The 24202-nt window shown below is 38.0% G+C and overlaps 1 protein-coding gene across 8 annotated transcripts in view; it reads right to left on the reverse strand.

The window, feature by feature from the left end:
* LOC106880254 (uncharacterized) overlaps positions 1–24202 on the reverse strand; it is a 176892-nt gene that overhangs the window by 38661 nt on the left and 114029 nt on the right. The window contains exon 1 of one of the 8 annotated variants that reach the window (XM_089341285.1): positions 4141–4462. The exons of 5 other annotated variants lie outside the window; for them this stretch is intronic. In XM_089341285.1, the coding sequence (XP_089197411.1) occupies positions 4141–4233 (93 nt within the window). In that variant the 5' untranslated portion in view covers positions 4234–4462. Of the gene's footprint in view, positions 1–4140; positions 4463–24202 lie in introns of those variants that run through there. 2 more of the 8 variants (XM_089341287.1, XM_089341286.1) reach the window with 2 other exon arrangements.

Below are 24202 nucleotides of genomic sequence, written 5' to 3' on the forward strand. Positions count from 1 at the left end.
CTATTTAAAATGCTCCAGTTATTTTATGAAGGAACACCTTGAAATAGTCTTGACCTGAAAATCCCAACAACCATCTGCTGATAAGCCTCAGTTAATATGAAGGGGTCTGGGTCAACATCTGATTTTCACTTTTTGGGGGGCTTTGGGGGGGGGGGGGGGTTGATATTCTTAAAGTGTTTGTTTTGTTTTCTTTGTAAGTTTTATTTATTCAGATTCTAGATAAGCAAAGTTTGATCTGGTGTGTCTTTAAGTGTGTGTGTACACGTGTACATGTACGTGTGTGTGTGTGTGTGGGTGTGTGTGTGATAATTATATAAATATATTTATATATATATGGCTGTGTGGTTAAGATGTATGCTTCTCAAAACCATGTGGTTTTGTGTTCAATCCCACTGTGTGGAACCTTGGACAAGCACCTTCTACAATAGCCCTTGTGGGTGGATTTGATAGACAGAAATTGAAAGTGTGTGTGTGTGTGTGTGTATATATACACACACACACATACAATATGTATGTGTGTATATGCATACATACATATTTATATATGAATGAATATGTACTTAGGGAGTTTTCCATTGGACTTAACCCCTTAGCTTTCACACCAGCCATATTGGGCCTAAATATTCTACTTGTCTTCTGTTCAAACTAGCCAGATCCAGCCTCTCACACCTATCCTACAATGCCATTCTAAAAATAAGCAATCACATCAATGAAATCTTGAAGCTATGAGACAAAGCATGATCAATTCAAAACAATGTGAATCAGTCAGCATTATATTTGACAGTAATCCGAATGCTGAAGGGTTAAAACTGGCCTTATCCTGCCTGAATATTGTATCTGCTTTATGTTCAAACTGACCTGATTTGGCCTCTCACACCTACCCTACAGTGTCATTTAAAAATAGACAATTTCATCATTGAAATCTCAAAACCATGAGAGAATGCATGATTGATTAATTCAAAGCAATGGGAATAAATAAGCATTACATTTGCCAGAATAATCCGAATACTAAATGGTTAAAAAAAAAAAGGAATGATTTGTTTACACAGTTTTAGACATACATGGTGTATAGATCAGATCTGACCCTGGGCTAAAGAGCAACAACAACAACAACAACAAAAAACATAAGAATTGTATCACTGTGATGTTTATATTTCCGTCTGGCTAACCTCAGAATAAACACTGTGAGTGTTGGCTCTGATGTAGTTGTGAAGTGTATATGCTGAGAAAGGGGAGGGCTGAAGGGTGTCCTTCAATGTGGTGTTGCCGAGGACTTGACAACCTCACTAGTGCTGGTACCAGACAAAAAAATGTATTCATTAGGAAAGGCATCCAGCTGTAGAGAACAAGCAAAAATGATACATAAAAGAACCATTCGATGAAGGCAGTGGCAAGCGATAAGAATTGGCTCGGACTATGACAACTGTCCTACTCATGACAGCATGGAAAGTGAATGTGTGTTGATGCTGATGAAGATGATGAAGATGATGAAGATGAAGATGGATGAAGATGGATGAAGGCAACGATGATGACAATGGCGATTGATGATGATGATGATGACAATGATGATGACGATTGATGATAATGATGAAGACGATGATGATGACAACAATGGTGATGATGATGATGACAACAGTGAGGATAACAAGAACAATGACAAGGATGATGATGATGATGATGATGATGATGATGATGATGATGATAATGATGATGATGATGACAGCAGTAAGGATAACAACAACAATGACAAGGATGATGACGATGGCGACAATGATGACGATGATGATGACAACAGTAAGGATAATAAGAACAATGACAAAGATGATGATGATGATGATGATGATGACAACAACGATGATGACAACAATGATAATGGCGACAAGAATGATGACAACGATGGTGATCATGAAAGGGGGAGAATGTACGCATGTATGTATAATTGTCAACAAAGAGAATCAGTTGAATGTATATATAAACACGAGAGGAACGTAGTGTTAGAAAAATTGTTCAACTGTTGACAAGGGGAAATAATTGAGTGTATGTATATAAATATGAGTGGTGTAAAGTGAGTGTGTATATAGCGTTGATGTTTAAACCAGAGGGACAGCTCTGATCCAGCAGAGAGCTATGGCCAAAAGGTCCTTCCCTTTGTGGCCATCCAGTTTATTTTTGCTAAGACAGTGTATCTACAAGAGTGTATAGGTATGAACAAGATGAAAGAAGGATATATTAAATGTAGATGTATAAAAGGAGGGTGTATAAGTGCTGACAAGGACTAAGAAAGATGTATAAACATGGATGCACGTAATGAAGGGTATGGAAGAGTGTAGAACAGAAAAGAAGGGTGTATAAAGATGGATTTGTAAAAGATGGGTATATGTGTGTTGACAAGGAGTAAGATAGACGTATAAGCATGGATACAAAAGAAGAGTGTATACACGTGGATCATGGGTGTATAAAAATTGGTTGTGTGAAAAGAAGGGTGTATATATGTGTCGATGAGAGAAAAGTACCTAAAAATGTTTTTTGTTGCTGTAGTTTGGTCTCATCAAACAGACCCCCCATGATCAAAGGCAATCCAGTCACGGCGCTCCCAGAGACTCCACCGTACAATGTGGAGTAGGGGAGCAACTTGCAAGAGATTTTGGCTGCTATTTCTAGCATGTCATGTGACCACATAGAGGTCTTCCGTCATAAACATCGGGTGTGTTAAAGGAGGGTGGCTAAGCATAACTAGGAAAATAAGAAAAAAAAGTGTGAAGTAATGGGTGGGGGGGGAATATCACGAGGAAGTTTAGGTTGAACAGGTGGGTGTGTGGGTGTGTGTATGAGAGCATGGGTGGGTATAGGATTGTGCGTAAGCGTGAACATTGTCGAGCAGAAAATGCATTTATGCATGAAGTTTAAAGAGAGAGAAACTCAAGTGGTTTGGGTACGTCGACGAGATGAAGGAGAGTAAGTAATGGGAAGATGGGTGGAAATAGGAGAGTCAGTGTGAATGAATGAGAAGAAATAGGAAAGCGGGTGTATATAAAGGTGGCAGGTGGATGTAGAATATATATATGCTGAGAGAATGGGGTGGATGAGATTGTAACTGAATATACAGAAAAATTAGTGTGTGTGTGTGTGTACACACATGTCTAAATATATGTGTGTGTGTGTGTGTATATATATATATATATGTACGTATATATATATGTGTGTGTGTGTGTACATATATATGTGTGAACGTATATATATATATATATATATATATAATGTGCATATATATATATATTTATGTATATGTGTGTACGTATATGAGATATGTGTGTGTGTGTGTGTGTGTGTGTGTGTGTGTATATATATAAAATGATTTATATGTGTGTGCACATATATATGTGTGTGTATAACTACACGTATATGTGTATAACTACACATAAATATATATATAGACACATTCATATCTGTGTGTATATATGCACACACACACACATATATACATACATGCCTATAGATACACACACTTGTACTTATATTTACACACACATACCACACACACACACATTGACCACACACACACACACACACACACATGTATACACATACACAAAGAGAGAAAGATGAGATGAGGATGAACCAAGCAGACAGATAAATGAGATGACGATATATGAATATGATACACGGTGAAAACTTATCATTTGTCGGTGGAGGTGGGGCGAAAGAGGATCAAACATCATGACAGGGAAAGGAAAACAACCCCTGAAAACACAATTCCCCCAACTTATAAAAAAAAAAAAAGGGAAGAAAAATAAAATAGGAAAAAAAAAATCAATCAGTAGGTAAATGAATAAAGAATCACAGATCAATCAGCTGCAATCATGGGAAGTGCATTGCAGTACAGTATTATATTTGCTCTCTGTCAGGGGGAAACTGTAGTTACACATACTGCAGACAGAACGATAGAAGGAAGGAAGGAAGAGAGAAAAAGAAGAAGAGGAGGAGGAAGAAGAAGGAAAAAAAAATGAGAGGAAAAATGATAAAAATCCAATTCGAATGAAAAAGCAAGCAAGGAAATATGGCAGAGAGAAAGACTGAGGAATCATCTATCGAATACGAGTAATTATTGATACGAAATAACATTTTTAATGTTGCCCCTACCGTGTTTTCGGAAGGCCAGCGTGACAGGGGTTTTGGCTCATATTCCAAAGGCCACAGACTGCCAAAAGACGAAGAATAGCTTCTTCGTTGCATTCTCTGCTGGCTTTAAACTCCACTTTATGTTAAATATCTCTTCTATATTCTTACTCACTTTCTTTAATGCTATTGTTATTGTTGTTGTGGTTGTGGTTGTCATTGATGTTGGTGGTGGTGGTGTTCTTAACGTTACATATGTTTACTTGCATGACTCTGTGTGGTTGTGTGTGTACATGTATGAATACGAGAGAGTGTGTGTATGTGTGCGAGAGAGCATGTGTACGTGCCCCAGTTAGTGCATATATGTATCTATGCCATACATGAAAACTTTAATGTGCAAATGCAATTATATACATATACATAAAAAAAAACATAAATAAAAGAATATATATATATACATATATATACATATATATATATATATATATATATAAAACGTATGAATTTATGAATGGAGAAAATTGACGGAGAAAGAGATAGCTGTTCAGCAGATTGAAGCAAGCAGTGAATGATTAACAAGTAGCAAAACTAATTCCTAAAATTTATACGTGTGTGTGTGTGTGTGTGTGTGTGTGTGTGTGTGTGTGTGTGTGCATGTACATATTTATATATATATATATATATATATTTATACATGAGTGTAAGAGTGTGTGTGTATATATGTATGTTTACATATGTGTGTATATATACATCTATATGTATATGCATGTGTATGTGCATATTATATATATGCACATGTGTGCATGTGTATGTGCACATATATATATATATACGTATGTGTGCACATGTGTGTGTGTATATATGTATGTATGTATATATGTATGTATTTATTTATTTATGTATGTATGTATGTACATATATGAATGTGTATGAGTGTATGTTTATATGTGTGTGTGTATATATGTATGTTTACATATGTGTGTATATATACATCTATATGTATATGCATGTGTATGTGCATATATATATGTGCATGTGCATGTGTGTTTGTGTGTGTATTCAAAATAAATTAAAACCACACTATATAGAAACATCATTGAATTTTGCTCAATAATTTGTTAGTTTATCAAATGTTTAATTCGTTAATCTTTATTTCAATAAGTACAGAAATTACAATACAATTATTGTTTGTTATAGAAGATGGTCCTTTGTTTCACTGATAAAAAAAAAACAAAAAAAAAATCAACAGAAAAAAATCCCAGGAAAATATTAAAAAAAAAACGAAAGAGAAAATAGAAGTAAAAAAAAAAAAAAAGTTGTGTGGGAAGAATAAAGAAGTTACTATCGTAAGAAAGATAATTCAAAACAGAACAAATTCTATCTCTTTTATTATTATTATTATTATTATTATTACTATTATTATTACTATTATTGTTGTTGTTGTTGTTGTTGTTGTTGTTGTTGTTGTTGTTGTTGTTGGGCAGTAAGCTGGCAGAATGGTTAGCGTGCTGGACAAAATGCTGCTTGGCATTTTGTCTGCTTTTAAGTTCAAGGTTCAAATACTACTAAGGTTGACTTTGCTTACATATCCTTTCAGGGTCGATACAATAAGTACCAGTCAAATACTGGGGGAGAGTGGGTCAGCTTCATTTTCTTGTTTTCTCATTTGTGGGAGCAGTTGAATTGATTTCAGCTATTCTCGTTTTAAAAATCTTCTCCGTGTCCTTGTGACCACATAATAAAGGCATGGAGTTTTGGGTTCAGTCCCACTGCACAGCACCTTGGACAAGGGTCTTCCTCTATGGCTGAAGGCCGACCAACGCCTTGTGAGTGAACCATAAGGAAACTGTGTGGAAGCCTGTTGTGTGTGTGTGTGTGTGTGTGTGTGTGTATGTTTGCTCTTCACCACCACTTGACAACCAGTGTTGGTTTGTTTATGTCTGTAACTTAGCGGTTCAGCAAAAGAGACCAATATAGAACATGTACCAGGGTTCATTTGTTTGACTAAAAACACTTCAAGGTGGTGCTCCAGCATGGCAACAACCCAATGACTGAATCAAATACAAAATTAAAATATGAAAGACAGGAAGATATATATATGTGTGTGTGTGTGCATATATATATATGGGAGAATATACAAATAATAACAACAGACGAGGACAGGTGGTGTAAATAACAAAAGTATATATTAGTATGACGCTCGGGAATACGGAAAGTCTTTGACGTTTCGAGCTACGCTCTTCAACAGAAAGAATACGGAGACAAGGAGAAAAACACGGAGAAAAAAAATTGAATAGTGTTCAGTCAACGGTCAATCATCATCATCATCATCATCATCATCGTTTAACGTCCGCTTTCCATGCTAGCATGGGTTGGACGATTTGACTGAGGACTGGTGAAACCGGATGGCAACACCAGGCTCCAGTCTGATTTGGCAGAGTTTCTACAGCTGGATGCCCTTCCTAACGCCAACCACTCAGAGAGTGTAGTGGGTGCTTTTACGTGTCACCCGCACGAAAACGGCCACGCTCGAAATGGTGTCTTTTATGTGCCACCCGCACAAGTGTGCCACCCGCACAAGTGTGCCACCCGCACAATCATATATATATATATATATATATATATATATATATATATAAATATATATATATATATATATGTATATGTATATATATGTATATGTATAGAGGACTACATTACCCGAAATGTCCATCAATTTTAAAGACAAAACAGAGTGATTTGTTGGAGAATTGGCTGCTATTTCTAGCACCCTCATTAGGCCATGTGGGTTAAATATTTAGACAGCACAGAGTCCAGGCATATACATGAACTGCAAGAGCTTCAAATGAGACAGGTGTCTCTCATAGGTGTGGCTTTAAAGCCAACACTGTAAACAACCATCACTTTCACAGTGCTCCTTCTGCTGACTGCAAGGAGCTTCACCATAGAATAGCTATTTATTGTAAGTGAGGTGGGGTTAAATGTCTCGACTGTGGACACATCACAAGTAACTTTTTCACTCCATTCTCAGCTGTTCTGGAGAAATCAGACAATAAGGAACAGTGGTTCCATGCGAAATGAAGCTGATGGATCTTCCTTGATTTTAGAATGAATTCTTTAGAAATGTGAAGTTCAGACATTTGACCAGTGACCAGAGATGGATGGAGGTACACACACACACACACACACACACACTGTATATTAACCTCATATTATTTCAGTCTGGTTTTCATTTCGTTATCTCCTTACTGAATCATTAAATTATGCTTTTACTTAAAGCAATTATACATATCGTTTAATTACACACATATGTATATATGCGCATGTGTGTATACATATACACACACCTCATATATATATATATATATATATATATATATATATATATATGATTTATTAAATTTAGTGGTATTAGCAAAGAACTATGCTTTTGCCCTCTTATAGTGTTTGTCAGAAACTGGTAATATTTTTGGAACATCAAATCACACACGTGTGTGTGTGTGTGTGTGTGTACATGCTTCTATAATCTCTCATACTTAAAGGTTTTGCATAGTTGATTCGATATGAAAGGTAAAAAAATCTGGTGTATTAATACACAATTATAACAGGCTCAACATACTTCCAACACAGATGTGCATTAAGAATTTTGCATGAAGTCTCACAGAAACTGCATGCATGCATGGATATAGATAGATAAAAAGATAGGTAGATTAGATAAATATATAGAGATAGATGGATGGATAGATAGATAGATAGACACAGATGGATGGATAGACAGATAGATGGAAAAATAAAGATATATATATGTATATATATATATATATATATATATATATATATATATATATATATATATTTGGCGTTAGGAAGGGCATCCAGCTGTAGAAACTCTGCCAAATTTAGATTGGAGCCTGGTGTTGCCATCCGGTTTCACCAGTCCTCAGTCAAGTCGTGCAACCCATGCTAGCATGGAAAGCGGACGTTAAATGATGATGATGATGATGATGATATATATGTATGTAATGATATACAGATGGATAGAAGACAGACAGACAGATAGGTGGGTAAATAGAAAGATAGATAGGCAGGTAGATAGAGAAAAAGAAACAGAGAAGGAACAAATAGCCAGCCAATACTCATGTATTCTTTCAGTCGTTGGACTGTGGCCATGCATATCAACACACAGTTCTACTCATGTATTCTTTCAGTCGTTGGACTGTGGCCATGCATATCAACACACAGTTCTACTCAGTCCCTGAGAAGGCAACTAAATTGGCATCAACATATCTTTAGACCATTAATTAATACACTAAATCGTTATGATGTTCCAAATACAACTCTACATATTTTATGTTGAAGTGCTTACAGGTCCTGTAGTAAGACTGACCTGCCACTAGAAACACTGACTGTTTTAATGAAAGATGAACAGAAATAAACAAATAGATGAATAGATATTAGGTCAAAATATGGCCTCGTATTTTCAAATAGAGAGAGAGAGAGAGAAAGAGAGTGATAGAGGGACGAATAGAGAGATAAAGAAAGGGTGGTAGAAGGAAGAATGTGTGTGTATGTATATATATACATATATATATTATACATATGGGGAGAGAGAGAGAGGTATAGGGATGAAGAGAGAAAGAATGAGATCAAGAGAGAATAGTAGAAGGACAAAGAGAGAAGGAGTAGAGGGATGGAGAGAGAAAGATAAAGAGAGCAGTAAAAGGATGAACAGAGAAAGAGAGAGAGAGATATAGTGAAAGGGGGAGAGAATGGTTGATGGAAGACGAGAGAAAGGGGGGTGATAGAAAAGAGATAGAGAGAGAGAGAGGGAAAGAGAGGAGGAAAGAGATGCCAGGAGATGGTGGGAGAGAGAGAGTACGAAGTAGAGAGACAAATGGAAGCAGCAAGAGATAAAGGGAGAGAAATCAATATCAATAAATAAATATGAATATATAAAAAGGAAATATAAAAAAAACGGGATGATAATAATAATAATAATGATAATGATAAAAAATAATAATAATAATAATAATAAAAATAATAATAATATGTAGGAAATAATAATAATATGTAGGAAATAAAAAAACATAAAAAAACAGCGACCTTGTCAAGGAGAAACTTATAGATTGGAAATAATAACTTGGAGAATAAGAAGTGGGGATAAAAGATGTCTGTTTGTATGAGTTGGGGAAGGAGGAGAGAGAGAATATGGAGGAGAGAGAGAGAGAGTATAGAAGGGAGGGAGGGGGAGAGGGAAGGATAGAGAGAGTGTATGTGGAAGAGGGTGTGAGAGAAGGAGGGGAGAAAAGAGGGAGAGAGATCAGAGAAAGAGCATGTGTGATGAGAATGTATGTGTGTAGAGGTGAAGGCATTAATGAAAGAAGGAAGTGTGTGCTAGAGAAAAAGAGAGAGAAGCAAAGAGCAAGAAAATATCTGTGAGAGAGAAAGAGAGAGAGGGTGAGAGATGGGGAGGGGGAGGGGGAGATAGGGGGAGAGAGAGAGAGAGAACATATATGAGGTAAAGAGTGTGTATGGAGAGAGAGAGAGAGATGAAGCAAATGTGAAAAAGTGAGCATATATGAGAAAAAGGAGAGAGAGAGAAAAAAAGATAGAAAGAGAGAGAGAGAGAGAGAGAAAAAGATAGAAAGAGAGAGAGAGAGAGAGATTGTGTCCATGTATGTGTGTTTTTCATATTGATTGTTGTATATGAGGTAAAATTGGTGTTAGAACATGAAATATTAACAAAACAGGAATAACAACACTTTTGGACATCCCTTGTTTGTTGAGCGATCAATTGATCAATCAATCAATCAATCAGTCAATCAATTGTCTTTATCCATCCACCTCCCTATCCAACTATCTATCCACCTTCCATTCCATCTATCCATCCATTTACCCACCCACCTTAATGTCTATCCATATTCCTGGCTATCTATCCACCTATCTCTGTCTATTTATCTATCTATCTGCCATCTATCTATCTATCTATCTATCTATCTATCTATCTATCTATCTATCTATCTCTGTCATCCATCTGTTTTCTGTCTATCTATCTATCTATCTATCTATCTATCTATCTATCTATCTATCTCTGTCATCCATCTGTTTTCTGTCTATCTATCTCTGTCATCCATCTGTTTTCTGTCTATCTATCTCTGTCATCCATCTGTTTTCTGTCTATCTATCTATCTATCTATCTATCTATCTATCTGTCTATCATCTATCTATCCCTTTATCTACTCATCCATCACCTGCCTATTTACTTTGGAGATATGCCACGATTGAGAAGACCCGGCAACTAGAGTGAGATTGCAGCCATGCATGTCCGGCCCTGTTAAGAACACCCCTGATGCGTCAGGTGATAGGATATGCTTGAGAAGACCTGTTGAGTCAAGTAAAACCAATATCGTAGCTGTGACCAGTGTCCCCTGACTGGCTCCTGTGCTGGTGTCACATAGAAAGCACTATCCGAATGTGATCGATGCCAGGTCTGCCTGACTGGCTCCCATGCCAGTGGCATGTAAAAAGCACCCACTACACTCTCAGAGTGGTTGGCGTTAGGAAGGGCATCCAGCTGTAGAAACTCTGCCAGATCAGATTGGAGCCTGGTGCAACTGCTGGCTCTCCAGATCTAAGTCAAACTGCCCAACCCATGCCAGCAAGGAAAACGGACGTTAAATGATGATGATGATGATGAATAACAACATGAATCAAGGTTAAATGTAAACATGAATAAAATGAAATGAGATATAAAATTTTTTTTTCTTTTTTAAATTGTAAAATAAAAATAATACGCCAAGTTGTATGTGGGTTCAAATAACATTAACGGAATCATTTTAGGAGTGAAGAAGGTTTGAAAGTGAATTAGTTGTAATTCGATAAGGAAGAAGGAAAGAAAGAAACAAAGACAGAGAGAAAGAAACAATGAAAGAAAGAAAGAAAGAGATAAAGAAAGACAGAAAGAAGGTGTGAAGAAGAAAACAAGACAAACATCATTAAATGTCAATAGAAGTTATTAAGTTTCTTTTGATAGCTTAATGGTAACGAAGCTCGTTTGCAAGAAACAGTTTCAAATCAACAGAAGGCGAAAACTTTGTTATTGATTGTAATTAGTTGTTATGTTACTGCTGCTGCTGCTGCTATTGATAATGATGATGATGTTGATGATGATGCTATGCTACTGATGATGACAATGACGACACCGATGACGACAATGATGCTGGTGACGCTGATGAGGCTGGTGACGCTGATGAGGCTGGTGATGCTGATGATGGTGATGCTGCTGCTGATGTCGATGACACTGCTGCTGTTGCTGCTGATGCTATGATGACAAGGATGCTAGGAGGGTGAGCTGGAAAGTCCATAGGGTGACTATGAAGGGGTGATGCTAAAGCTGTGAAATCTTGCGCGCATTAATTTCAACCCTTCTTATTAATAACTGCATTTTTTTCTTTCCAGGTAAATTGACATCTGACTGTTCAAAGAACACTTCAAAAGTAACTAGAAGCGAATTCTTTTAAAAATGGACAAAATTTGGCAACATGGTTTTTTTTTTTTGGCGTTAGGAAGTGCATCCAGCTGTAGAAACTCTGCCAAATCAGATTGTAGCCTGGTGTCGCCTCCTGGCCCACTAGTCCTCAGTCAAATCGTCCAACCCATGCTAGCATGGAAAGTGGACGTTAAACGACAATGATGATGACCTCAAAAAAAAAAAAAGGTTTAGCCGACAAGAACAACCATGCTGAAATGGTTGTTACATTAGGAGATGATGGTTCAGATTTATCAACAGTGCAAAAGTGGGTCACTTAATTTAGGAGGGGAAGGGAGAGTCTTGTGGATGACCCCAAGGTCTGGACATCCTGTAACTGCTACCACACACAGAGCACTCTGTCCACTCTGCTGGGTGGTTGGTGTTAGGAAGGGCATCCAGCTGTAAAAATTCTGCCAGAACAGTCAGAGAAGACTGGTGCAGGCTTCGGCCTGGCCGGTTCCTGTCAAACTGTCCAACCCATGCCAGCATAGAAGGAGAACATTAAATGATAATGAGGAGGAGGAGGATGCTACACTATATTTATCTAGGACTACACTCTGCAATGTGCCCTCCCCTTACTAAAATGGTAAGGGTGAAATTTGAAGACAGCTGATTGGCAGAACCCAAAAAATCCCAAAATGAGGACACATTAAATTTAGGTCATGACCATCCCATCTGAAATGGATCCATTTACTCATACATAACCTTGACCCAGTGTTTGAACAACAACAACCACAACAACAAATCAAAAATAACAAAAAAGCAAAAAGCAAAAAAAAAAAAGGCAGTATCGTTTGATTACAGATATTTTGCTAATAAAAGGATTAATTGATAAATATAAAGAAAATAAAAAAATAAAAACATGAGAATCTGTAGTAATTCTATCTGCCTGAACCAATTTTTATCACCACCCTCACCTTACATACACACACACACAGCTCCTCCCTACCGTTCCATAGCCCCAATAATATCTTTGAAAATACATCTGGAAGATGATATCTTCGTTATGCTAATTAATATTTTCAAACTACAACACTGAAAAACAAAACAAAGCATAAAACAAAAAAAACAACTAGGGCAGGTGAGAACATGTATAAATGTGTATGTGTATATATGCGCACACACACACACACACACATTCTACTACAGGCGCAAGGCCTGAAATTTGGGAGAGGGGAATGATTGATTATATTAACCCCAGTGCTTGACTGGTAGTTTACATCATTGACACTGAAAAGATGAAAGGCAAAGCTGACCTTGGTGGAATTTGAACTCAGAACAAAGACAGGTGAAATGCCACTAAGCAATTTTGCTTGGCACGCTAACAGTTTTGCCAGCTAACTCACTGCCATAGTATAATATAAAAGCGAAAGCTTAATAACCACATTCATTCAATCTAAACGTAGGCAGGATTAAACACTACCTTTAGAATTAAACCACAACAAAGAAACACATAAATCTATGTACATCTGTTTCGGTATTAATAGTAAACCTACAATAACTAAATTATATACTAAATAGCGACCAGTCTTTAGATCCATAGAAATAATGATAATCCGACCAGTCTTCCAAGTGTGTCTGTGTTTGTCCTCCTGCCATCGCTTGACAATCAATGCTAGTGTCCCTGTAACTTAGCAGTTCAGCAAAAGAAACTGATAGAATAAGTACTGGGGTCGATTTGTTCAGTTAAAACACTTCAAAGCAATGCTCCAGTATGGCCGCAGTCAAATGACTGAAACAGGTAAAAGAATGTAAAAGAATAGTCATCAATAGTTATTCTAAAAAAAAATCCTTCCATGGAGGTAAACAGGTGGCAAGGTTTCAATCTCAGCCCTACTCCCCTTGTCTTCCACCTGTCAGGTAACGAACGCTCTGGCAATAATTCAAAGCTGGAGAATGGAAGCCGTTTCTGTTTGTAGCTGGTTTATTTACAAGATTAAGAAGCCATCTGCTGCTTGGGGATTGTAATCACTATTGGTAATTTTATGTGATAATACTAAGATGCTAGAAGTCAATATTGTTAGTGTTATCACTAGATATAAATATTAAAAAAATATATATATATATACATAATGAAAAAAAATGGAAATATTCTAAAAAAATAAATCCACTTCTATACATATCCAGTAATCCCTCGACTATCACTGGTATTACATTCCAAATCCCCCCTGTGATAAGTGAAAATCCACAAAGTAGAAACAGTACTGTACTGTATATTTTTATTATTATTACTATTTTTATAATTTGTATATATTTATTTTTTTATAAATGCAAAACACCACCATGGAGGAATCGATGTAAGCTTAAAGAATAAACCACAATATGGTGAGGGATTACTGTATTACGTACATACACATGCACTCATACATACATACATACATATTATATGTATATATACACACATCCATACATATATGTATACATGCTGTTGTTGGCACTCCGTCGCTTACGATGTCGAGGGTTCCAGTTGATCCGATCAACGGAACAGCCTGCTCGTGACATTAAACGTGCAAGTGGCTGAGCACTCCACAGACACGTGTACCCTTAACGTAGTTCTCGGGGATATTCAGTGTGACACAGTGTGACAAGGCTGGCCCTTTGAATTACAGGCACAACAGAAACAGGAAGAAAGAGTGAAAGAAAGTTGTGGTGAAAGAGTACAGCAGGGTTTGCCACCGTCCCCTGCCGGAGCCTCGTGGAGCTTTAGGTGTTTTCGCTCAATAAACACTCACAACGCCTGGTCTGGGAATCGAAACCACGATCCTATGACCGCGAGTCCGCTGCCCTAACCACTGGGCCATTGCGCCTCCACTATGTATACATACACACATCCATACATACATATTATATGTACACATACACACATCCGTGTACATAAATACATATGTAGTTTAATATATATGAGGGGATACTGAAAAACGTTCCTGGTATTTAGGGTACATACCATCCTGTACATATACATGCACTAATTCATACATACATAAGACATGCATATACACACACATACATATGTAGTTTTGTATATAGATATTTCCTATCAAAGGAATTGGCAGTATGTGGAGACCTCTGAGGGCTACTTGGGTACCTTGACAAAACTCTGATCATCCTGAACATTGTGACAAGTGGCCTCTCCTACCAGTTATCCTCCTACAATCTATGGGTGCATGTTCACAGCAGGCCCCATTCATTCAGAACAATATATGTATATAATACATATATATACACACATATACATACAAACTTGCATGTATCTATAAATACACACACACGCGCACATATATACATACACCCATATATACACACACACACACACAAATACACGCGCACACGCACACACAAAATTATAAATGTTCATTATATACACACACACAAAATTATAAATGTTCACTATATACACACACATACATATACAGAGAGAGAGAAAGAAAGAGAGAGAGAGAGAGAGAGAGAGAGAGAGAGAGAGAGAGAGAAAGAGAGAGAGAGAGGCAGAAGTGGTAAACTCTCTCAGACACAGAGCTAGGCAGTATTCAGTTATGTCCCTTTAAGTTCTTTGTTCAAAGTCTGCCGATGTCAACATTGCTCTCTTATCTCCCCCTGAAACTAATAAAACGTAACAAAAAACAAAACAAAAGACCAATGAAATAATGAGGGATAGATTTAATGCACTGTTCTCTCCCCTAAAATTCGTAACATCATATATAATATGTCACAAACAGTAACACCTCCACAACAACAACATTTGTATCCCATGTATATTCTTATCTCATCTCCACCCCCTCCTCTCTCTTTCTTCCTCTCATCTTTTTTTGTCAATCTCCAAAACAAACCGTAAACAGTCCTTGTAATGTCTGCTTCACCCAATGCCCTTATGGCAAATATAAATCAACATATTATTATTATTATTATTATTATTATTATTATTATTAAGGTGAAGAGCTCACTGAATCATTGGCACACCGAACAAAACACTTAGTGGCATTTCATCCATCTTTACATTTGGAAATCATATTCTGCCGAGGTTGACTTGGCCCTTTCATCCTTTTGGGATTCATGTAACTGACAAGTCCCTCCCCACTGAATTTCAGGCTTTGCGCCCATAGCAGACAGAATTGTCATTATTATAATTATTATTATTTTTTTTTTTATTCTTGAGGCAGTGAGCTGGCAGAATTGTTAGCACGCTGGGCAAAACACTTGGCCGCAGTTAGTCTGTCTTTACCGAGTTCAAATTCCACCGGGGTTGACTTTGCCTTTCATCCTTTCGGCAGGGGTCGATAAAGTAAACATCAGTTGAGTGCTGGAGGACGATATAATTGATTTGTGCCTCCCTCAAAATCCCTGGCCTTGTGCCAGAATTTGAAACCATTATTATTATTATTATTACTATTATTATTATTGTCTATACTGTTACTGTTGCCATTATTATTATAAAGGTGGTGAGGTAGCAGAATCATTAGCACCTTGGGTGAAATGCTTAGTGGTATTTCGTCTGCCTCTGCGTTCAGAGTTCAAATTCCACTGAGGTCAACTTTGCCTTTCATCGTTTCAGGGGGCGGTAAGTTAAGCACCAGGGAAACACTGGGTTGATGTAACTGACTGTCCTCCACTCCCTACAAAATCCAAGCCTTGTGTTTATAGTAGAAAGGACTATAATTATTATTATTATTATTATTAATATAACTGGTGATGATTGATAGAATCTGTTAGGGCATGAGACAAAATTGCCTCGTAGCATTTAGTTACATTCCTTTTCATTCCGAGTTCAAATCCTATTAAGGTTAAAAGAAAAAAAAAAAAAAAAATCTGATTTGATTGATCGTTGGCTGCTATTTCTAGCTGATCAATTGACCATGAAAAGGTTCCTTTCATTGTTGTGGTTGCTAAGCCCCTACCCCTACCTCCTACCTGATAGCTTTGATCAAGCAGAGGAAGTACATTAGAAGATGTTGCAACCATAAGGTATTCCAGTTTGTCCGTCCTGTCTACACCCTTCGCTTTTTCTGGAGGGTTTAAACATGCTGCGTCATGTGACACAATGATCTGATGTAGATTTAGCTGCTGTTTATAGCATTTCAAGTAAGTGCAGTGAGGCTCGCTTTCTAGTGCGCGACTGATTTAGTATGCACGTGTGTGTGTGTGTGTATGTGTGTGTGTGTACACGTGCGCAGAGGGAGATATTTATTGTAATCGCAGGTAATGTTATCAGTCAGTTATTATTATCAAAATCAGTGGATTTCGTAACTCTTTATTTGCTTAATGTTATCAGTTGGTGTTATTGCAAGGGTTATGTTCGAAAGCAAGTGATCACAATAAACAGCTTCCACTGTGTGTGTGTATGGAGATATATATATATATATATATATATATATATATATATATATATATACACACACACACACATATATATAGATACACGTTTGTATACTCCCATACATATACATATATCTGTATACAAACATATGCATACATGTTTACACGCATACGTGTATGTATATCCTTACATATATATATATATATATATACATATGCTTATGTACATACATATACATACATACACATATATACATACATTCATACACACCTGCATATATACATACATACAGACATATGCAAACATACACACACATATGCATACATACACCTACGCACACATGCATACATACATGCCTACACACATACATACACCTTCACATATGCATACATACATGCATACACGCACGCATACATACACACTCACACATACGCACACGCCAACCTTAAATTACATAATTTTTTCAATTAGTTTCTGTATTATTTGAGACCAAATTCTCAGACAAAAACCAAACAAAACCCACACACATACAACACCCCACTATCTCCCATTCTTTCTCTCTCTCTCTCTCTCTCTCTCTCACACACACACACACACACATGCACGCACGCACTATTACCTCCCATTTTCTCTCTCTCTCTCTCCGTTCCAGTTTTTATCTTTCACTCGTGCATGAATGATTGTGTAAGCGACATCAGAGCCATTGTCGTGATGTGATTGTGTAGATACATAATTGGTGTCGCTTCCATTGAGAACGGACCGAGTTATGTAATCCACCCTGTGTATAACAGACTAGCAGATCTGTGCAGCTATTTCTAGCAAATTCAGCAACCACACAGCAGCTTCCTCGCTGTTCTGAAAGATGCCGGAGTGACAGAAACGGCAGAGTACAAAACAGAATATCTCGCGGTGTTTAATCAGTTCGCTATTTGTTATTGGGGTGGGGGTTCAAATCCCCACCGAGGTTCATTATAGTGTTCGTCTTCAGTGGGGTCAATAAACTGGAATACCAGTCAAGAACTGGGGTCGATGTAATCACCTAACCACCCACCTCCCGCTCAAAATTGTTGGCCTTGAACCAATATCTGAAACTATTATTATTATTATCATTATTATTATTATTATTACTATTATTATTATTATTAATGTGGTGAGCTGGCAGAAATGTTAGCATGCCAGACAAAATGGTTAACAGCATTTTGTCTGTCTTAACGTTCTGAGTTCAAATTCTGCAATGGTCGACTTTGCCTTTTATCTTTCCGGGGTCGATAGATTAAATACCAATGTAATTGACTGGTTCCCTCCCACCAAATTTCAGGCCTTGCACCTTTAGTAGAAAGGATCATTATTATTATTATTATCATTATTATTAAATTCTGCTGAGTTCGACTTAGCCTTTCATCCTTTTGGGGGTTGACAGAATAAGTACCAGTAAAACACTGGGGAACAATGTAATTGACTCATCCCCCACCTCCCCCAAGCTGCCCTTGTGGCAAAAATTTGAAATAATAATTATTATTATTATTATTATTATTATTATTACTATTATTGAGGTGGTGAGTTGGCAGAATCGTTACCACGCCAGGTGAAATGCTTAGCGGTATTTCAGCTGTCACTACGTTCCGAGTTCAAATTCCACCGAGGTTGACCTTGCCTTTCGTTCCAAATGTGTCCTTTATTTAAGACAGTACGATGTTATCTTGAGGGAAATGTGTCTGCTGCTATTTCTAGCAGACTGAGCAACCATGTAGAGGGATCCATCTCCCTCCAACCCCACCGTTAGCTTTGTCATCACTGTTGTCATCACCTGTCATCATCACTCCGTCTGCCAATTACAAGAATAGATGATGATGATACTGATGATTACCTTTAACCATGGATTATATAAACAGTCATCATCATCATCACCATCATAGAAAAATAACACCAGCACCACCAATCAAAATGTTGATAAACTTAAGTGGTGGACGTGGTGGGGGTGAGTTAATGAGGAGATAATGTTAATTTTGGAGTATAGGGAGTGTGGTGGTGGTGGAGCTGATAGTGGGGTGCAGGCGATACTATATACAGATGTAACATATAAGCTATATGTTTATATCTACATATGTAGTCATATTTACACACACACACACACACACACACACACACACACACATGCATATCCCCACATGTATTTATACACACATATCTATAAAAATCTGTGTGTGTACATGTATGTATGTATGTATGAATGTATTTATGTACGTAAGGATGTTTTAATGTTTTTTCTTTTTTTACATCAGATTTTAAGAAAACCAATTTCACACTAAACTGAAAAATTACTATTTTTTTTAGTAGAGTACATGTTTAATAAACTTTTACAGCGGAAAGGGCAACAGTGACTTTGAAGTTTTGACTGGCTTGCTTTCATCAGACTACACACACACACACACGCGCGCGCGCATGCACTGTCAGTACCATTCTTGCTAAAGAATAAGATATATATATATATATATATACATGCACAACATATTGGGTGGGTGCATAATTATTGCAGCTTTTTTCAACAAATTTTATTCAACTAAAACAATAACGATATTTAACAAAAACATCTTAAAATGACAGTTTGACCGTCTGCCAAGCAAATGGGAAGCAGTAACTGAAGTAGATGGTGAATATGTTCCGGAATAATCATTCAAAGAGGTTTTTGTTAAATGTTTGTTATTGTTTTTGTTGAATAAAATTTGTTGAAAAAAAAGCTGCAATAGTTATTGCACCAACCCAATACATCAACTTCCAGTGCTCAACTGGTACGTTATCGACCCTGAAAAGATCAAAGACAAGGTCGACCATGGTGGAATTTGAACTCAGAACATAAAGATGGATGAAATACTGCTAAGCATTTCGTCCAGTGTGCAAACGATTCTGCCAGCTCGCCACCTTAATAATAATAATAATAATAATAATAATAATAATAATAATAATAATAATGTCTGAATTCCAAATTTCTATTTCCAATGAATGTCATATGCAGGGTGAAAAAAGAGAAACGAGGAATGGGGGGGAGGGCCCAAGATTTTGCATTATATCAACATGAGGTCTTCAAATAGTGTTACCTTTAAGACCCAAAGGAATTACCTAAGGAGGGGGGGGGGAATGGTGATGGTGGTAAGGGTGAGGAATGAGAACGAGAAATAAAATGCGTCTTCTTTCGTTGTTATTAGTAAATCACAAAGAATGAAGCTATTTTTAGGGGTTAAAGAATAACAAAAGAAGGAGGAGGGGGTCAGAGTGATGGATGGATATATACACATGCATAACATACATACATACATAACAGATACATGTATATATAAAATCACACATACACCAACATAATACACACACATACCTAAATACACAGACATACATAAACACACAAATGCACACACATACACAAACATACAGATACACACATACATATATAACATGGATGCACACAGACATAAACACATACACCTACATAAATACACACATGCATACACATACATACATATGTATACATACACACACAAGCATGCAGACAGACATACATACACACACACATCCATACACATACATACATGCATACACACACACACATGCACGCATCCATACACACATATGCACACATACATACAGGCATACACACACATGGATACACACACACACACACATACATACATACACACACGCACACATATACATACATACTTACATACAGCTCACAAAAGAATCCCTAATTTGTAGTTCTGGTTTGTACATGAGTCACCTGTTTGTAGACTCAGTTGGTGAAATAGAAGTGTTGTTTGAAGTGCTTGTGAAAACAACTAACTAGTAAACTGGGAAGGGCTGGGACCAGGGGGCAGGGGGAGATTGCAAGCGGGTGCACAGACAGCTGGAGAGTGGATGATGGAGGCTGGCTCCCTTTAAACACACACACACACACACACGGAGACATCCTTATATGTTGTTCAAGCATGGCTTTGTGCTTACCACGTGTGCACATGTACACAAGCATACCCATATAAACATACATACACACGCTCAGACATGTGTACACAAGTGCACACACACACACTCATGCATATGTGTACACAAACACACAAGCAAACATACATAGTAACATACACATACACACACACACACACACACGTGTACACAAACATACTCACAAACATACACAAACATGCATATTAACATACATTCACACACATTTATGCAAACACAAATATGTTAACAACACACAACACATGCTCTCTCTCTTTCTTTCTTTCACACACAAACACACACACACACACACACACACATTAACACACGCACACTCATACATGTGTACACAAACACATAATAATTCACAAACTCACACAAGTGTACGCAAACACATTGTAAGCCACACACACATACACGTGTACACAGACATACATAGTAACACACACAAACATGCAAACTAACACACACACACAGCCTCTTTAACAGGTAAGATATTGGTTTCTCAGAGTGGCACAAGGTCATGAGTTTGGCAGGTAACATGTAATTCAATCCTCATACACGACCGGTACCTTATTCTAACAATTCCGGAAGAATGAAAATTAGAATTGCGTGGCTTCAGCACAATCCACTCTGTTGCGAGTATTCTGGATGATGAGACTTTGTCGGTCTTTCCTTCCACATGTCGAAAGGCCTTGACAGAGAGAAGAAGACCAGAAAATCCCTCAGGGCAATGACCATGGAAATGCTTAAAGAAAAAGACACACTAAACATACATTTCAACATTGAGCCAAAGATGCCAAACTAATGAGTTCAAATCCCGAGGTTAACTTTGTCTTTCATCCTTTCAAGGTTGATATAAAAAAGCACTCATCCAAAGAGGTGGGTTAGCAGAAATGTTAGAGAGGGTCAGGTAAGACGCCCTGCAGAATCTGTTCTGGATCTTTGTGTTCTGACAGTTACAGACACCATTGGTGCCAAGCTCATGCTAGACGCACTTTCTCTTGGATGAAAATTGGTGGCATAGAGAAGGAAGAGCTGTATGAATGGGCAAGGGGTAAGTGTTCCTTTCAAAAATATCGAGCCTTGGCTTGTGCATAAAAATTCCAGTCTTCAGACGAAAACTTATCTGGCCATATGGAAACATTGACCTTGCTTAGCAACAAGGAATGGTTGGTGACAGGAAGGGCATCCAGCTGTGAAAAGCCTGCCTCAACAAAGTCAGCTTGACCCATGCAAAGCATGGAAAAGTGGATGTTAAATATTGATGACGATGATGATGATGACGATGATGATGATGATGATGACGATGACAATTCAACTGAATAAATGACCCAGAACATCTGTGGAATGTAATATTTGTGATAAGTCTTTGACTGAGCCTTTGAAGTTTTGGTGATGGTAGCTAATTCATTAGTAGAACCTTGAAGTCACTGTCTCAAATTTATAACACACACACACAGAAAATATGACCCATATCTCCTCTGTACTTAACCTTCGTCTTCACTCCCAACACCAGTACCATCATCATCATCATCATCACCACCACTTACAACATTAACATTGCTACCCCTACCATTATTAGCCCCACCAACACATCTTCCCAACATGTCAACCCCACCCCCGCTTACTCCTCTCTCTCTCTATGTTGCCTCTCTCATAGAACTACTCTAACCACCACCAGAACACCAGCCCACCCTTGCTATCACCCCTTCCTTGCTAGCATCACCACCACCAGCACCACCACCACAACTACTATCACTCACTATAACTTCACCACCCCCATCACCAGCACCACCACCACCACCACCACCACCATCACCACCACTATCACTCACTACAACTTCACCAACCCCATCACCAGCGCCATGACCACCACTCATCACTGTTACACCAACCCCCACCACCACCACCACTTTAAAAAACAGACTCCCCCCCCCTCAGTGTATTTACTGATGTCTCACTGATAAACCTTACTGAGACACAGAGTCAGAGTGTGTGTTTGTGTTAGGGCGGCAGAAGGGGAGGGCAGGAGGAGCCATTGAGGTAAGCAGAGATAGGTGTGGAAAGGTGGGAAGGAGGTGACCTCATATCCATCACCACCACCAACATCATCATCATCATCATCATACACTCGGCTCCTCCCTCCTAAAGGAGGTGAGGGGGTGGCTTCTGAGGCAGGGGTAGGGGGAACAGTGTGAGGAAATGGTATAAAGGTGAGGAAAGGCGGTGGGGGAAGGAGGTGGTGGTGGTGATAAGAGGGGGAGGGGGTCGGGCAGGATGACTAGACAAGCTCATAGGTTGGTTCTCTCTTTCTCTCTCTCTTTTCTGTAAAGTGTGTATGTGACTTTGTAAATGTGTGTGTGTATGTGTATGAGTGCATTTGTGTGTATATGTGTATGTATATGTGTATGTATATGAATGCATGTGCATACCTATAGATGTAAGCTTCTGTATCAGAGAGAGAGAGAGAGAACGAAAGAGAGACAGGACACATACACACACACACACTTCTATTTTGTGTATGTGTGTGAGAGAGAGAAAGAGCGCGCATGTGTGTGTGTGTGTGTGTGTGTGTGTGTGTGTGTGTGTGTGTGTGCACGTGTATATGTATGAGAGAGAGAGTAGGAGACAGGGTGCAAGTTGTATGTGGTGTGTGTTTTGTATGTGAATGTGCCTTTAGGCATGCATACTTCTATGTGAATGTAGGGGTACACGTATGCCAATCACCATATGTATGCATGTGTGTGTGTGTGTGTGTGTGTACATGTTAGTCTCGGTGTATTAGTGCTGCTGTATGTATGCATATGTTTTAGCATACACTAATACACACACATATATATACATATATATATATATATATATACTTGTCATTAAGTGCATGCGTGTGTGTGTGTGTGTGCGCACATATGTGTGAATGTGTGTCTATCCTTTGTAAGCTAAGAAAGAGTGTGTCTGTGTGTGTGTGCGTCTGTTTTTGTAAACAGAACAGTAAGAGTGTGTGTGTGTGTGTGAGAGACATTGTGTCTGTGTGCATGAGAGTAGAGAGTATACAAATGTGTGTGTGAACGTGTGTGTCTGTTTTTATAGACAGAACAGTAAGAGAAAGAGAGAGAGAGAGAGAGAGAGAGAGAGAATGTATGTGTGTGTCTTTATGAGTAGGACAGTGTGTGTGTGTGTGTGTGTGTGTGTGTGTGTGTGTGTGTGTGAGAAAGTGAGGCGTAGTAAATTCTAGGTGTCCCATTCTTCTGGGTGTC

The sequence above is a fragment of the Octopus bimaculoides genome, chromosome 24, assembly GCF_046866305.1.
Source record: "Octopus bimaculoides isolate indiv1 chromosome 24, ASM4686630v1, whole genome shotgun sequence".
Classification (NCBI taxonomy): domain Eukaryota; kingdom Metazoa; phylum Mollusca; class Cephalopoda; order Octopoda; family Octopodidae; genus Octopus; species Octopus bimaculoides.